This window comes from Rhinatrema bivittatum, chromosome 16 (genome assembly GCF_901001135.1).
Source record: "Rhinatrema bivittatum chromosome 16, aRhiBiv1.1, whole genome shotgun sequence".
NCBI lineage: Eukaryota > Metazoa > Chordata > Amphibia > Gymnophiona > Rhinatrematidae > Rhinatrema > Rhinatrema bivittatum.
The window spans coordinates 9,242,798-9,261,186 of record NC_042630.1 but is presented as its reverse complement, the minus strand read 5'-3'; the positions used below and the strand labels follow the sequence as shown (position 1 = coordinate 9,261,186).

Below are 18,389 nucleotides of genomic sequence, written 5' to 3'. Positions count from 1 at the left end.
CGCCCACTTTCTCAAGCCTCTGACCTGTAGGCCTATGTGCGGTCAGATGCATAGCTTGTGTCTTTTGAAAGTTTATCAGTTGTGCGAGGGATATATATATATATATATATATATATATATATATATTTATTCATTTTTCTTGCTGCATGCCTTTGAAATGAATCCCACCTTGCGTTGATTAAAGCCGTTTGTTCTCTCAGGAGTTATTGAGGTGGCCATCTCCTTATTCCCGTTGTTTGGGCAGTATCTGCAGATTACAGGGAACAGTCTTACTGCACCCCGCATGACCATCAGAGTCCGTTTAATGCCCTTGAGCTGGATAATACCTTTGTACTGTCAGAGTCCTAATAAAGCATGGGTCTCTGGATAAGGCAGTTTTTGCCTGAGGCCTAGTTCACAATAGGATTTGGGTGAGAGGCAGTAACTCTGCAGTTTTCCCCACAGGAGCTGGCCTGAAGTTTGCTGAGGCAGACTGTCTTCTTGGAACTTCTCTGAGGCCTAGCTGAGCAGAAAGCCCCACCACAGTTACTTGGAAGCTTAATTCATCAGGTTGTACCCACAGGAGCTTGTTTGAGGCCTAGTCCAGCAGGAAGCCCCACTGGAGCTTGTCTGAGGCCTAGCTTAGCAGACTGTCCTCTCGGAGTGTGTTTGAGGCCTGGCTCAGCAGGTAGTCCCTCTGGAGTCTTTCTGGCACGACCTGCTTCCCATCTTTAATTGAGTGCATTGCCCTGAGAGGTGGACCGGGCCAGGTCAGTGGAGACAAAGTAGGTGGACAGTTGACCTTTCCCTTTGACCTTGATGATGCCTCGGCTTTGGCAGGTATAGCCCAGCTTCTGAAGAACTTTCGCTGTGTCTTCCGTGACCTGCAGGAACCAGGGTGGAAGAGGAGGAGGAGGAGGAAGAATTATCTATAAAACCTATCTGGAACCATCTTCTTTAACGGTTCGCTAGAGGGGACAGAACAGGAAGGCTTGGACAATGCCATCAGATCACAAAGCCCTTGCTGGTAGCTCCATTCTCACCTGGATTTTCCCCAGAACCCCTGTGCTGTCCATTCTGCTGGCCACGTTGACGGTGTTCCCCCAGATATCGTACTGGGGTTTCTGAGCCCCGATAACCCCAGCCACAACGGGTCCATGGTTAATACCTGAGAAGGAGGGGAGAAGACAAAAGGGAACACCGAAGGAGAGAGAGAGCAACAGGAAGAGACAGAAAGACAATGGGGAGGTGAAGAGGGAGAGGAATTAGAACCTAAAGCCCCAATAAAAGCCCCAGCACCTCATTCACAACGCAATGCTGGGCTTCCCTCGTAACGTGAAAATTTAGGGTGGCCCGGGAACTCCACCCTCTCCACCGTCTCGGCCGTGCTCACCCACGCGGAGCTTGAAGCTGTTGAACGAGTGTTTGTTGATGACGTCCAGTTTGCCGATCAGCGCCGAGGCAAATTCCACCATGATGCCAATGTGGCTGACGCTCCGCTCCTCGTCCTGCACCAGTGAGGGGAGAAAAAACCCCAAAACAAAACAAAAAACAGTTTGAGGACAGCAATAAAAAAAAAAAAAAAAATTCAACCTTTGAAACCAGGCTGGACCCTCCCCGGCGACTTTCCCAAAATATAATGAAAGGTATTTGGAAACTCTTACGGCCCTTGCATAACTGCAAGCGGTTTCACATGCAACGAGTTTCATCAGGGCAAAAAAAAAAAAAAAAGAAGTTCCTTCCGAAATTTGGTGCACATAGGCCGAGATTCGTCTTGAACGTTGTTCGAGGCGGAACACATCTGTAAAACACTTCCCAGAAGGGGGCTGTGCTCCCCCGGCTCTCCTGTCCAGGCCCTATCACTGCAGTGGCCGGCGTTACAGGGAGGGGAGAGAAGGGACAGTTTCATGAGGACTAAGAATGATCCCCCTCCCTCTCACCTCCCTCCCCCCGCTACATTTTCCCCCATCTGGGGGCTGAAGACGTACCTGCTGTGCTTCCTGCCCCCCCAAGGAGGCATTTAACCCCGTGGCTGCCATGTAGGTGCTCCCTATGGTTTTGATCTTCTCCACACCACTGAATTTCGGCTTTGAAAGCAGCTGTGGGTTGAGGGAGGGAAGCAGAGGGTGGAGAAAGTGAAGTAAATAGTGAAAAAACACAGCAGTGAAGAGTGGGGGGGGGGGCAGGGAAGAAGGGGGAGAGTATAGGAGCTTCCACGATGCTGAGTCATAGTTGGGGGGGTGGAGGGCAAGCTGTGTGGTTGCAGCCAGTTCTCTGCAGAAAGCTGGGCTATGGGGGCCCCAGAGATAAACCACAGCAGGACTTCTCAGATCTGTCCTGGTGACAACGGAGCCGGTCTGGGTTCCAGGACACTCACAACGAATATGCATGAGATAACGTTTTGCATACATTAGAGACCACATACATGCAAATTTATCTCATGCTATCCTGAAAACCCGAGTGGCTGTGAGGTCCCCAGGATAGGTTTGGGAAGCCGTGGCTTAAGGTGGCCAGGTACCTCCATGTCATGGCCAAGCTAAGCAGTTGACCAGCTGGAAGAGGCGTGCTGGACTCCAGCTCCCTCACCCCTCAGCCAGTCCGTTCCTGGCTTTCTCATATTTCACTCTCCCACTGCATTCTGGGTCTCGTGGTTTTCGCTTTTCAGGCCTCACATGAATACATTCGCGAGCAGGCAGCATTCCTTTCACAATTCAAGCACAGGACTTTAAATCCCAGCATGCACCGTCATGAGGAGTTCTAGAAAAGCAGGACTACAGGTCCCAGGATGCACTGGCATGAGTTCTAGAAAAGCAGGACTACAGGTCCCAGGATGCACTGGCATGCAGGGTGTGGCCTAATAGCTTCCTTCTGGATCTGGGCAGGATAAGTGAAAGTCCAGCTGGGTTTCTTCCTGAGCTCAGGCTAGAGACACCAAGAACAGGGCCTCAACCCCTACCCCCCTGCCCTCACCAATACCTCATCAAAGTCCGCAATAATCTCGTTAAGTAGCCGCAGGCACTCAAGCCCCTCCCGGTTCACGTCCGATTCATTGTAGAACTCCTTGAAGTCAGGGATGGAGGCAAATAGGACGCAGACTCGCTCATAGGACTGGTGGTAGAGGTCCTGAAGGGCAGAGATGGAGTGGTGAGAGAGTGGGCCTATATGCTACAGAAGTAAATTTCCAATCACACACAGGAACAAAATTTGCACTCAGCAACTATAGTTCAACAAATATAAGTGCAAAAATAGTCTTTTCTGGTCACAACTTCAATATAATATTATTATTCTTCAATACGGCAACTCCTTCATAATAACCGCTGGTTTATATAGCAGACTCCCGACACGGACCGTGTTTTGCCCGTCCGGCTGCTTCGGGGGGGGGAGGGAGGGGCAATTTTTACAACAAGACCATCTGTAATAACACAAACACATACACATTGACCAGAATATTGTCGGGCAACTAGGCATAACAATATCATGTTATAAGAAGACAAATACAGCAAGACAAATATGTAAATCCAAATTTTTAGTACAGGAGCGCCTTAGATATGTAACATTGACAGCCATTTAAACCCTCAATTGTGGTGCCAAAAAATGCCCCCGAGGCTGATGGGGATTTTTTTCAACCAATCACAGCTAAGAAAACACCATGACGTATGAGAAAATAATGCCACTCGAGTTCAGCATTCAACCCAGCCGGAGAGATGGTGTCGAGGGTATATATCCATTTTTGTTCCCTTCTAAGTAAGGTGGTCACAAGATCCCCTCCCCTCACCGTAGGTTTGACAACATCAATTATCATAAATCGTATATCTGACAATGTATGTGAAAACTGCTGCCAATGCGATACCAAAGGAGCCTTTTCCTTACCTGTCTTTATAGAAGCTCTATGTTCGATAATGCGAGTTTTAATTTTTTGGGAAGTCTTACCAACATATAGTTTTTCACACGGACAACTAATTTCATATACAACCCCCAGAGAGTCACAATCTGTATTGTTATATAATTTGTAAACTTTCTTGGAAGTGGGATGTATAAATTCAGTTGCAGTGAAGGTATGATCACACCCTGAACAATGTCCACATGGTTTATGCATTCCTATGCTAGACCTAATGTCGACATCTGAGTATGTTGAATGTACTAATGTATCCCGTATGTTTTTACCTCTACAGTAAGTAAACCTAAGGTCACTATGAAAATGTTGTTCCAGTGATAAGGCTATCCAATATTTTTTAATGATCTGCGAAACAGTTTTACTAACAGTTGAAAAGGGCAATATGCAATTAACTTGGGGACTGGTGTCCCTATTCTGCTGTAGAAATAACAAATCCCTGTTGACATTCAAAGCTCGTTTAAAAGCTTTTCTCAAAATAGGGCCGGGGTACCCTCTTTGTTGAAACCAAGACTGCATCTGCTTAGCTTGGTTCATATATTCCTGCTTCGTAGTCAGAGCCGTCTTGAGTCTTAAAAATTGACCTGTTGGAATATTGTTTTTGAGACTTTGCGGATGAAAACTGTCGTAAGCTAACAATGTGTTACGGTCAATGGCCTTCCGATAAATAGATGCCTGAAAACTCTTATCTTGGTACGTGATTTGTACATCCTGGATCAGGATGCACTTCCCCTATCTCTTACACACCTACATTAATTATTTGCTGTGTGTATGGACTTGGTAGCATCTTCTATCTCTGTGGTTAGAACTGAGACACAGGGAGATAAAGTGGCCCCCAGGGTCCCACACACACAGAGTCAGGGATTAGAATGTAGGCAGACGCTCTTAGCACTCGAGCCCACCTCCCCCTTCCCTTCACTCGCCTCATTCCGTAGGTTCTGCCCAATGAACTGCTGAGCTACATCAGCTGGGAGAACATTTTCGAGAAGGACGCGGTTCAGGTTTTCCATTGTCTCGATCTCTTCCCGCTCCTTCTTGAATTTCTTCTTCCAGAGGAAGTCCAGGCGGCAGTAATACTCATTCTGGAAAGAAGACAAGCCAAGTCAGACACTCTATTCTTGACTTTTCTTTCAAGGAACCTCCATACCATTCATCCATCTATCAACCATAAATCCAGTCACCATTCCTTCTGTCCATCCAACCATGTACCAACTGTACATCCAGTCACCATTCCTTCTGTCCATCCATCCATGTACCAACTGTACATCCAGTCATCATCATTCCTTCTCTACCATCTACCAATCATGTATCCAATCACATTCCTTCTCTACTATCCATCTACCAACTGTGCATCCATTCACCCATCCTTCTCTACAATTCATTCATTCATTTATTTTTCATTTTATTTTAAAAATCTATTGTAATCTATTGTATACTGCTTATACAAAAAAGTAGAGGTCCAAGTGGTTTACAGGCTGTAAAACATACATAGTAAAACGATCTTAGAAATAAACTAATAAAAAGTGTAAGAAATACATTAAGAAAAGAGGTTAAAAGGAAGGAAATTATTCTGAGCTTTGAATGTCAAGGGCAATGGAACATAGGTAGGTTTTTAATGTCTTCTTAAATTCTTTGGGGCTAGTGACTAGTCTAAATAAAGTTGTGATGGAGTTCCATAGTGAGGGATCCGCGACAGAGAGGGCACGTTTTCTGCTCATTTCAAGTCGCAATTTTCACCATTGGAATCTGAAGAAGATTTTTATCTAAACAGTTTAAGTGACACTGAGGTTGGTACATGCAAAGGGCAGTGGGATTGTGAATTAGGTTGAAGTGTCAGAATTTTGTAATGGATGTGTTGTTTAACTGGAAGTCAGTGAAGGTTAAGAAGGATTGAGGTAATATAGTCTCTGATCTTAGTGTTTGTGAGAAGGCGAGCTGCAGCATTTTGAACAAGTTGAAGAGGACAGATTGTTGATTCTGGAAGACCAGCATACAATGAGTTGCAGTAGTCTAGTCCATAAAGAATGAGAGCTTGCAGGACAGTTCTGAAGTCTGCGGGAAACAGTACGAGTTTTAATCTTTTAAGGAGGTTCAGTTTGTAAAAGAATGATTTTACAGTTTGGATAAATTTACTGCCATGGATAATTTGGAATAAAAAATGATACCTAGATTGTGAGCATGAGAGACAATAGGTATTGAGTGATTGTCAAATGTTAGTTGCAGTGGGGGGGGGGGGGGGGGGGGGAATGAGAAATCAGGTAAATGTAATATTTCAGTTTTTGCAGCATTTAATTTCAGTCGATTATGAGATAGTCAGGTTTTTATGGTGTCCAAATAAAGAGTAATTAAAGAAAACGTATGAGACCAAGAACATGTGTAGGGTTTGAGTAGATGTATATCGCCGGCATAGATTTCGAAGTCTCTGCCTAGACCAGTTAATATCTGGCAGAGGGGGAGAAGGTAAATGTTGAATAACATGGCTGAAAAGGAGCAGCCTTGTGGGATTCCGGTTGTGGTAGTTCACCTATCTGAATGGGAGGTGCCTAAACTGATTTGCTGTGGGCGATTAGAAATCAAGGAGTTAAACCTTGCCTTTAATGCCTATAAATTGTAAGCCGGAGAGAAGTAGTTCATGAGTTAATGTGTCAAAAGCTGCGGTAAGGTCGAGGAGAATGATAATCTATGCTTGCATCAAAGCCACGGATTATTGAATCAAGTGAAGCAAGGTCTCTGTCTTATGGAAGCCATGTTGGTTCAGGTGGAGGATGTTATTATCAGTAATATATTCAGTAATATATTCCATCTACCAGCTGTGCATCTAGTCACTATTATTTCTGTCCATCCATCCATCTATCCATTCACCTACTCACCTGTCCATCCATATATCCATCCAGTCTATCCATTGTCCATTCGTTCATCTATCAAATTGCCAGTCCTTGTTTCCAACTATTTTGCATTCCCATCCATCCATTAATCACTCTACCTATACACCTATCAATCGTCTATGCATATATCCAGTCTGTTTATCCATCCATCCGTCCAATCGTTAGTCCTGTTTTCTGCACATTGTAAGTACGCCAGTACCTCTGCCCCTCTGGGACACATTGCAGAACCCTTACCTGCCGAGCTAACACCTGCTAACACCTGCAGAACCCTTACCTGCCGAGCTAACACCAGCAGTGCAAAGAAAAAGGTGAAGAAAGCAATGCTGCCTGCAAGCTTGGGTTCCTTCAACACCCCAGGCCTTCAGAAACAAAAAGAAAGTCAAATCAGGATTCCAAGGACGCAACTGTCTAAAGAGACTCCCAACCCCCTACGGCTCTCTCTGCTACCTCACTGACTATTCAACCCCAGCCCTTATCCTGCTGCTCCACGAGTTATCGTGCAGACTCTCCCAGCCCTATCCTGCTGCTCTATGAATGTTTTCACTGATCCTTTGACCCCAGCTCCTATCCCGCTGCTCCCTGTCCTATCTCAAAGATCCCCCAACTTATCCTGCTGCTTCCTGAGTTATTTTAAAGACCCCCCCAACCCCAGCCTCTATGATGCTTCTCCCTGAGCTGCCTCAAAAGACCCTCCAAACCTAGCCTCTATCCTGCTGCTCCATGAGTTATCACAAAGATCCTCACTGACCCTATCCTGCTGCCCTCCAGGTTATATTAGAGACCTCCCCCCTTCGGACTCCGGCTGCCCTCTGCTCTCCATCTTCTTCCTCCATTTCCTGCTTACTGTAAGATGGTCTGGTTTGGATACAGCCAGCTAACGTGACAGTCGGAAAGCCAGGCATGAGTGTGCAGGAAGATAACGTTGTAAATCACCACAGCAACCGTCAGCATGATCAGCTTGAGTTCAAAATTCATGTGGAGAAAGATGGAGCAGGAGAGGAGCCCCAGGATACAGCAGTACATGTAATACTGAGGAGGGAGAGCAGGGAAGGGACAGTCAGTTCAATGCACACACATACATGCAAACCAAACGCACAGGCACACTCACCCCCCCCCCCCCCCCAACTATATAGAAGGCATGTTGGAGGTTCATCGGACAATTCCGGGTCACAAAGGACACAGGAGGGAATCAAGTCTGGTTTTGCCCCTGGTAGATGTTGGAACTTGTAATTCCTGCTTTTCTGAGTGATGCACAGGGTTGGAGGGGGACAGGGGGTAAACCTGGATGAGTGCAGCCCCTGTCCCCAGCTATCCCAGGTCCCTCTGGTTGGCCTTGCATTTGTCCAATTAAAGAGCCTTGGCATTGCCATGAAAATGAGAACTCACTGGAATGCTGTACAGGGACTGGGAGTCCAGAGCAACACTTGCTGAGGCATTCTGGGCCATTGGAGGACAGGAAGCAGCCGGCATGAAAAACTGAAGGGAAATTTTAGCAAAATATGAAAAGTAGTTGCACCAAATGCACTGTTCAACCTGCAATCTGGATAACCAACAACCAACTTCTTGAGGCAGATACTGAAAGCTTAGCCAGCTAAGTATCTTAGCCGGATATAGCTTATCTAGCTAAGGTACAAGGATATTCAGCAGCATGGTTATTTTTATTTATTTATTTAACATTTTTATATACCGACCTTCATGAAAGAAAATTCATATCAGATCGGTTTACAGATAACATGAGGGGAATAACAAAGTCAACCATATAACAAGAAATGAAAGTTACATATAACAAGGGGTATTAACCTGGAGGGCTAGGATAGCCGGAGCGATAGAAGGCATAACTGAACAAATTAGATAATATGGTTATGTCACTATTGAGCATATCTAGCTTAGCCAGTTAACTTATCTGTCTCAGTATCAATATCGCCGGATAGGTTATCTGGCTAAGTAGCACTGCCCCAATCCATTCACTGTCACAAGTTAGCCAGATAGCTGGATAAGTCCTACTTATCCAGCTATCTGATGTTTGAATTTTGGGTTCCTTATAACCATTATCAAAACAGAAATTCTATTTCATTTAATTTCATTATTTATATACAGCACATATCATGCTACAATAGCCGAGCAAGGTGGTTTACAGCATATAATCCTATGAGGCTAGCAACTCACCAAGACCTGATAATGACCCCTTCTCTCCCCACCTCCCCGGCGTCCTAACCTATCAGGTAATGCATTAATCTGACTCACCCACTGTCACCTAATCCTCTTTGAAGTGGCTAACCAGCTACAAAAGGTGGAGGTAAAAATACGCAATTAAATTAAAATTAAATCATTGTAATAAATTATTTTTGGAGCTTTGATTTGTCCATCAGTTAAACAGGGTCTCCAGAGTGCTTTTCAAGGGGCATAAGGGCCAGCAGTCTCCGGCATCCAGAGCAACCTTGTTATAATTATAACAAGGGGGGGGGGGGAGGGAGAGGAAGGGGAGTCCTGACCTGCCCAAGCTGTCTTAGAGACTCCCCCCCCCCCCACGTTGGCCCTGTCTCATACATGACCCCTCTGATAATAACAAGAGGGTCCCAGGCAAGGAGAGTTACCCTTGAAATTGAACGGCTGCTCCCCCACTCCACTGCACTCCACCCCACCCCCGGCATTACTTACGAAGTTGAAGAGTGCCATGATTAGGACAATCAGGATAGTAACCACTCCCAGGGGCACCCGAAGCCAGGGCCGGGAGGAGATGGCTGGAGAGATGGAGGGGACCCAGTGCAGGAGTTTTGGCCCTTTCAGGATACATTTCTGTCCGAGAGACAAAGAGAGAGACATTACCCTCCACACCTTATGTCAGCAGGGGGCCACAGGGATGGCACAGAACTCAGTTAGATTATGATCATTTGGGGGTTGCGGGGAGGAGGGCAAGATGACTACAGTTCATCAGGGGTAGACTTGGTCTGCTTCTTCTGCCCTTTGCATACTGGGATTTAGTTTTCTAGTAAGACTGAAATAATCCCAGCATGCCACAACCAAGCCAGGCTGGGTCTCCCTCTCTCTCAGGAGGGAGGTATGTGAAAGTTGCCCAGGTTGCCCAGAGAGCCTAGTTGCCCAGAGTGACTGCAGGAGTTCATTATAGGGAGGAGGGGGATGATGACTTACCATTACTGGTCCAGCAAAACAACTGAAGAGGAGGAGGAGGAAGAGGAAGAAGGAGACGGCATAAGAGATCCCGAGCTGTACCGTCCTGGGGGAGAAAGCAGCAGAGATTAATATACATCTTTCCTCAACAGCCCTATATAACCACCCCTTTCTGCAACCCTTCATGACCACTTCCCCCCTCCTTCAGGCCACAGTGGGATAGGACGGATGGGGGAGAAAGCCTTTCAGGTTTACAAAGACTCCAAAGTTAAAGGATATGAGATGGATTTAGAAAGGAGATGCCACTGAACTCCATGGAGATGAATGACGTGGTTTTGAGGGAGATGCCACTGAACTCCATGGAGATGATTGACATGGTCAGGAGGTAGATGCCACTGAACTCCATGGAGATGAAGGACATGGTCAGGCGGAAGATGACACTGAATTCCTCTGAGATGAATGACGTGGTTTTGAGGGAGATGCCACTGAACTCCTCTGAGATGAATGATGTGGTTTTGAGGCAGATGCCACTGAACTCCATGGAGATGAATGACATGGTCAGGAGGTAGATGCCACTGAACTCCATGAAGATGAAGGACATGGTCAGGAGGTAGATGCCACTGAACTCCATGGAGATGAAGGACATGGTCAGGCGGAAGATGCCACTGGACTCCTCTGAGATGAATGACATGGTTTTGAGGGAGATGCCACTGAACTCTATGGAGGTAAATTAGGTGGGCAAGAGAGATTTAGTGGGGCAATGCCACTGATGTTCATGGGTCTAGGCAGGGCTCCAAGCTTTCTGAATCCTTCTCCAGCACTAATTATTTCTTTCTCCGTCCAGCCAATACTGGCATCCCTGTGTGCACTCACTTGTGTGTCACCAACATCTGGATTATAAAGTTACAGAGGAAGATCAAGAAGGCACCAGCTGTGTAATACTTGAAGGCAGGGAGAGTAGAGAGACGAAACTGCAGGGGAAAGAGAAATGGAGGTCAGCACTCCTCCCTCGGTCTGTTCATAGACTCCTTCACTTCCTCCTCCCTCTCTCTCCATTGTTTCTAATTCTCTCTCTCTGTTCCATCCCTATTTTTATCCTCTCCCCTCCCCATTCCTTTCCTCCCCCTCTATCTCTCTTCTTTCCTCTCCACTCCCTCCATTTCCTCTCCTCCTGCTTCTGCTGCCCCTTCCTTCTTTCCCATCTCTATCCCCTCCTCCTTCCCTTCCTTTCCTCACCCTCTTTCTCTCCTCAGCCCCTCTCCACTCCTCTCATTTTCCTCTCCACCTCTCTCTGATCCTCTCTCTTCCCCTCCCCTCCCACACCTCTCACCTCTTTCTCAGTGGATCTCTCATTAAAATATAATGTGATCCTGTTAAAGTCCTCTGATTTCTTCCACTGCCTGAGAAGAAAAGGAAAAGCTGAATGAGAGATAGGCAGAGAGACAAAGCAAGGATTTTAAAGCCCTCATGAGGGCTGATTAGATCTGGGATCTGCATTGAGATCACCAAGTCACACACACCCCCGCCTATAAACCTAAGCTCAATATTCATGAAATTAATTTGCAGGCAATGGCTCCAGTTCATGCCTAATTTGCATATTTAAGGTCCTAATGGGGGCTCACACCCCCTGTCCAGGACCAGAACTCACTTCCCACGAGCTAACCCACGGGCAGTAGTCTTGAAAACAGAACTGGGTGGCAGGAGGGGAACTGGGATTGAATTTCTGTGCCCCATCCCCTTCCCCTGCCCCTTCGAACGGACTTACTTTTGAGAATTGAGCTGATCGATGATTTGGAATATTTTCTCATTGAGGTTGTCTTCCGTCTCCCGGGCCGATCGCACCCTGCAGGGATGAAGGGAGTCCCCGGTCACTGGAAGAATGTTCTGCTCTCTTAGTAAAACTAAAGGTGCCAGGACCTGCTAATGATCAGTACAGGAGCACCCTCCCTCCCCCTGCCCCCACAGTTTATACAGATTCAGAACAGTGGGACTGGTTCAGCAGGGCAGTGGTGGAATGGTCCAAAAAAAAAAAAAAGAAAAAGACTACATACTCTGAACCATCTCTTCAAATAAAAATGAGACTGGGGGAAAAATAAGAAAGATCTTAATGAAGTTTGACTAACATCTGAATTAGCAAAACAAAAAACATTCATGTTTCTAGATTTTTAAAAACTTGGTTTGCTGCTACTTCTACATACAGGTTGATGCCCAGGAAATTGATTTGTCCCTTGATGTCAGCCGGTGGCAGATGCTTGATTTACAAGCTAGAATCCCTCTTGCAAAACCCCTGACCCACTCCACCTCCACACCCTACCCTCTCCCCCAGAAAAGACGATGAGAGACAGACTGACAGCCCTGAAGGGAAGCCTTTTCCTTACTTGTCCAAGGTGCGTGACTGGTGCGGAAGAGATGCCATGGGGATCTCCTGCCAAGAGAGAGAGAGAAAGACACGAAAAAATTAGCAACAGGAGTGAACCAGGAGACAAATTAAAATGAATAATTGTAAATGATATAAGATGAGCTCATGGTGTAGAGATTTTGAGAGAGCTATGAATTTAGATACCACACCCCCTCCCTTCTCTCATACCGTTCTCCACCTGGGCTCACTGTACAGCCTTGGGTCAAACTGCTCGACCTTCTTCCAGTGCTCCAGTGCTGTTTGTAAGCTCTTTGTTGATGGGAACCTGCATGCGGGTGTGAAGTGTTCACTCTGTGGGTTACATATCTCCCCCTCCAAACGTTCTTACCGTCTTCATGATGCTGTCAATGTCGAGGGTGGGGGGCTCAACCCCCAGTCTGTCTCGGTGGTTCAAGTGTGCGAAGGGCTTGGCGGCACCCCACGACTCCAGGTACTGCGTCATGCGCAATGAGGCACGGATCTTGGGCCCTTCCACTGTCGGGAAAGTCACGGCTTTGGCACTGCTCTCCTTACCTACCTGGGATGCCATTGGAGAAGGTGGATGAAAAATGGTGGTGGTGGGAGGGGGATGGGATAGAAACAAGAAATTCCAGGATTACTGGAAAAAGCTGTGAAAGTAGGAGCCAGTAAATCAACGTCTCTCTAAATAACAAACATCGCTTGACAACCACCACCACTGAGAGCTGACTAACCCAAAGGTGTGAAGTGAGATGTGGCAAACAGGTACAGCCATGCAAAGGGATCTATTCAATGCCTGGAGGCCCATCCCGTAAAGGAATGAGTTAAGTGTGCAACACCAGATAAGACACCTCACGTCGGATGCTTGTAATAAGTTGCATTGGCTTCCCAGCTATAAAAGTCCTCTTCTTCCCTCACCCTGAGCAGTAGGAATAAAGCCAATGCATAAAGGAAAAATTGTCACATTCAATGCACACCCTGTGTTTTATGACATCCTCATGCTTACAAAGATCCTATGATAGGTGAGAAAAAAATTAAAGCGCACCTCTGTCATCGCCAGTTTTTTCACTACCACTGTGAAAAGCAAAGTGGAATTATATTCCCCACCTCCTAGAGTGAATTCTGGTCGCTGTCTATGGATTTTGTGTCTGAGTTCCTCGGCTGAGGCTGGAAAGGAATGAACGATGCTGGTGGCTCACCCTAGGATCAATGACCAGGTAGGTCTGGATGCTGTTCTCCTTCAGGTAGGGGTCCCGATGGCTGGCAAATGCCTTTTCCACCTCATATATTCCATCCAGGTGGGAAAGAGTCGCCTCCGTGATGTGGACACGTCTGAGAGTGGGGGTGGGGGGTGGGGGAGAGGAAGTATACCAGATGTGTCAGAGATGGAAGAGGGTGGTTCCTCCCAAACAGGCCTCCCCCCATCACTCAGTTCCCCACATGCTCCTTCCCTCAACTCTCTCTTCATCTCTCGTCCCAGTGTCTCTCTCTCTCTCTTTCTCTCCTTTTCACGTTGATATTTTCTGGAATGTTCCAGGCTTGGCTTCTTACCCAGGAACTCCTCCCGCCTCCATGTGATTGGCCAGTGTCACATCATGCGACCAGACGTCATACTGCCACTTCTGCAGCCCGATCACGCCGCACAGCACGTTCCCCGAGTGGACGCCGACACGCATATTTATGTCCACGCCTGTGGCCTCCCGCAGCTTCCTGTCAGGATAGAGGTGAGAAGCTTCACGTGACCAGCATGTGCATACAGGGGACCACATGTAATAGGTGTGTGTGGTGGTGGTGGCGATGCACACACTGCCACTGAGACATGCAGCACATGCAGATGGATCCCCAGGCATGAATGTTTATGTACGTTGGGGTGTGTGTGTGTCACCAAAGCGTCCCTTACTATTGATTTTGGTGTCTCCGCAGATGCTGATAGATGTGGTCAGAGAGAGTGGGAGTAGAAGGAAATGTCTGACACTCCCCAGTGGGTGGTGTCTATCTAACAAAGCCCAGGAGTTCCTTCCTTCCTGTGTCCTGCCCTGAGAGGTTGGCTGATGGACCCAAGGGTGGGGTTCCCAAGCCCTTACAGTTGGGGAGATTTATCTTGGAGTCCAAGTTTGGACTTCTGAGATATTTCAAGGAACCAGAGAAGAGGTCTCAAGGGAGAGGGGAATTGGTCCAACACTCTTCATCTGGCTAAGAGAAATGTCTTCAGTGTTTTGGATCCATAGGATAATTATCTTTGTAGCGAGCCAAAGGGAAGATGGCTTTGCAGGGAGAAAGTGCCACAGAGCTGCTGCTTAAAAGAAAGTATCAGCCTAGGAGCTTCTGAAGTGTATCAGCAGGAGTCTCCAGATTCCTAGTGGGAAGGACTCTGCACCCAGTCTGCAGGTAACATGGAAAAAATGTCCACGGAGGGTCCTTTGTGAAGCGGACCTACTGTCAGGGAGTGCAGAATTGCCAGGGACTCTGATAGTTTTTGCAGAAACTGCATTTCTGTATTGAGCTACACAGTGCACCCTTTGTGACTTTTCGTCTACAATCAAATATTCGTTTTGAACAACAGCTGCCTTGCGCAGTGCGGTTCCTTTACTGTAAGGAGAAGAAAAACCTCCACAGGAAGCCTCTCCCCCCCCCCCCCATTCCCCCAAACTTGTAGGCAAAAGAACACTGGGGCCTGGGTCAGAATGTGGCTCCAGCACTCTCCCTCCCCAGTTAGCCGGTGGGATAGAGGTTACATATACACACACACACACACACGAAGACCCAACCACACACACACACACACAAACACACAAACTCACAATAAACACCAACAACACACCACAAAGACCCAACACACACACACACAGACACACACACACACAAAGACAACCACACACACACACACACACGAAGACCCAACCACACACACACAGACATACACACACAAAGACCCAACCACACACACACACACAGACACACAGACACACACACACGAAGACCCAAACACACACACACACACACGAAGACCCAACCACACACACACACACAGACACACATACACACACACGAAGACCCAACCCACACACACACACATACACACACACTCACATACACAGACACACACACACGAAGACCCAACCACACACACACACACAGACACACACACACACACAAAGACCCAACCACACACACACACACACAAAGACCCAACCACACACACACAGACACACACACACACAAAGACCCAACCACACACACACAGACACACACACACACAAAGACCCAAACCACACACAGACACACACACACACAAAGACCCAACCACACACACACACACTCACACATACACACACACTACACCTACCCCCCCCACACCCCCCCATACATCACACTACACACACACGACATACCCAACACACCACACACGAAAGACCCCACCACACACACACACGAAGACACCCACACACACACCACACACACAAGGGGAACCCAACACACACACACACACACACACGAAGACCCAACCACACACCACACACACAAAGACCCAACCACACACACACACACACACAAGACCCAACCACACACACACAGACACACACACACACACCAAAGACCCCAACCACCCACACACAGGACACACACAGGACAACACACACATGAAGACCACTTACACACACCACACACACACACAGAAGACCCTGCCCAAACCACACACACAACCACACACAGGACACCACACACACACACACAAAGGACCCAACCACACACACACACACACACCACACACAGACCACAGACACACCAACACACACACAACACACACATATAATAAAGAGAGAGATGAGAGAGAGAGAGATGCAAACCTGTTGTGCACACAAAGACTTACAAAACTATCTACTCCTACACATGGCACACATACATGAAGCAATGCACAGATGCCTTGTAGGGCTACAACCCTCACCTTATGGACTGGCACATGTCCAGCCCCATGTTCACACAATTCTTGGCATGGTTGGGGAGCGAGACAGGCAGCCCTGAGACACAGTAATAACAGTCCCCAAGAATTTTAATCCTCATGCACTCATTTTCCTAGAAAGAGAGGCAAAGAGCAAAATAACAAGAGAAGTAGACACAAGTTACTCTAAAACCACTGGGAGTGCTGGGAAAAGGCTGGATGGATTTACATGGAGGCAAACGCTTTCCTCAGGGACCTTACCTTTGCTATCTGGTCGAATTCCCAAACAGCTCATTCAGCATGAGGACAAGTTCTTTGGGGGAACATTCACTTGCAAGTCTGGTGAACCCCACAATGTCTGCATAGAGAATGCTGGGAAGGAGGGAAACGACAGATGAAAGGGACATTTTATACCAAAGGGAGGAATGCAAGACCCCATGAAGAAAGGCCCCTCCAACAGGGAGGTCAACTCTCCTGCATTTAGAAGAACAGGCCATTATTTTATCCCAACACACGTCATAAAATGTCCCTCAAAACAGCATTTCCAAGATGGCTGCCATACCGGAGTTTTCCAGGCTGAAAGAGAAGGGCCAGCCCTGCAAGCAATGCCCCGTCAGAGCTGCTTTTCCATACCTGGTGCCCGGTTTCTGATGTTTGTTTATTTGTGTCCGTGGAAGGACCGATGAGCTTGCATCACCTTCCTGTCCCTTACCCTTTGGTCTCCCCTCGTAGATCTGTTGCAGCCCTTGCTGCACATCTGCCCACGTGTGTCCTGTTACCTGACGTTTTGGTGCCTCTTGATGTACAGGTTGTGGAAGTTATTGGTGTTTTCGTGCTGTGGCTGACCTTCCTTCAGTCGCTCGATAATCTCCGCTTTCATCTCCATGGCAATGTAGGCAGGCAGGATGGACAGCAGCAAGTGCTCCTGGGGGAAAATGAATGACAAAGTAGAGTAACAATCTCTCAGGCAATCAGAAAAGAAATGCAAGGAATGATCATTTATCTAAAAAAAATCAGCTTCCTTTTGAAGCTATTAAGTTTTGGAAATCTTTCGGTTGCTTTCATTCCCATGAACCTCAGGGAGCAGCTATGTTACTAAAACCATCACAGTGTCAATACACAGGGAAGGATTCTGTTTATTTTGTGTTTGTGTGGGCTTGTGACATCAGGAACAACCTGGAGCAAACAAGTCCTCCCTCATGAGAGGTCATTTACTTCAGGGATCTCCAAACTTGATCCTCAAGGGCAGCCACCAAGTCAGGTTTTTGGGCTTTCCACAATGAATATGCATGGGGTCTATTTGCATATGGTAGAGGCGGTGCATGCATATTCATTGTGGAAATCCCGAAAACCCAACTGATTGCATCCATCGAGGACCAAGTTGGGGACCCCCTTAATGGATATCCAAAGTATCTTCTAAAGGACGTTCATTTTACATGGGGAGAGTGTAACCCCTGTTACTATGGCCCCCACTGGATTTTGCCCTGGGCAGGCTCAGTCTACTTTCTTTCTTTTCTTCTCACTGTCATCCTAGTGTTGTCTTGCATTCGTCCTTGCCCTGGCACTCACCTGCTGGCGTTTCTCGGACTCTAGCTTGACCCGGGACTTGACGAAGTTGAAGGTCTCGTGGTAGGTCTCCTGCAGTGCACACTCCATCAGGTTCTTATGATAAGCACCAACCAGGTTACCACAGAGAAAGATCACTGCATTGGCGAGGAGCTGAAAGGGAAGAGAGGCACAGTGAGACAGGGAGAGACAAAGACAGAGAGAAAAATATATAGACAAAAGGTATGTGTGTTTAAAAGACAAAGACAGACAGGAAATACTCTGAGCCTTGTTCTAAAAACAGACTTTTCCCCAATTTGTACCTCTGGAAAAAAGTTGTTATTGAATAAGATACAGTGGGCAGCAAAACACCTTTTTGGTTGGTGAAGCCAAACTTAGCAATCTCTGTCCCTCAAGCTCCCTATTTGCTGCTGCTGTGTGGGGCAAAAGGACCATCTCCATGCCACTGCCTGGAATGGATCACTGACAGGTCCGAGAATGCTGACAACAAGTCAGGGTCTGTATACGCAGAAAAAGAAATCTGTGAAGCAATGCCACCTTCCAGCAGACACTCTGTATACTGCAACAGCACATCTCCCTGAGCTCCTGCTGCCCTAAAATTATATTCAATAGACAAAACTC

The 18,389-nt window shown here is 47.1% G+C and overlaps 1 protein-coding gene across 1 annotated transcript in view; it reads right to left on the bottom strand.

Annotated features, from left to right (window-relative positions):
- Nucleotides 1-492: 492 nt before the first annotated feature.
- The window catches only part of ADCY4 (adenylate cyclase 4), a 34,100-nt gene continuing 16,203 nt past the window's right edge, over nt 493-18,389 (bottom strand). Inside the window, 23 exon segments of the mRNA XM_029580761.1 lie at nt 493-863; nt 1,023-1,147; nt 1,373-1,487; nt 1,968-2,078; nt 2,956-3,102; nt 4,795-4,953; nt 7,031-7,115; nt 7,601-7,785; nt 8,143-8,232; nt 9,415-9,552; nt 9,907-9,991; nt 10,759-10,856; nt 11,216-11,285; nt 11,651-11,728; nt 12,264-12,310; nt 12,633-12,821; nt 13,462-13,594; nt 13,814-13,972; nt 16,209-16,336; nt 16,464-16,483; nt 16,486-16,574; nt 16,982-17,127; nt 17,772-17,921. Coding sequence (XP_029436621.1) covers nt 711-863; nt 1,023-1,147; nt 1,373-1,487; nt 1,968-2,078; nt 2,956-3,102; nt 4,795-4,953; nt 7,031-7,115; nt 7,601-7,785; nt 8,143-8,232; nt 9,415-9,552; nt 9,907-9,991; nt 10,759-10,856; nt 11,216-11,285; nt 11,651-11,728; nt 12,264-12,310; nt 12,633-12,821; nt 13,462-13,594; nt 13,814-13,972; nt 16,209-16,336; nt 16,464-16,483; nt 16,486-16,574; nt 16,982-17,127; nt 17,772-17,921 — 2,700 coding nt within the window. The 3' untranslated portion in view covers nt 493-710.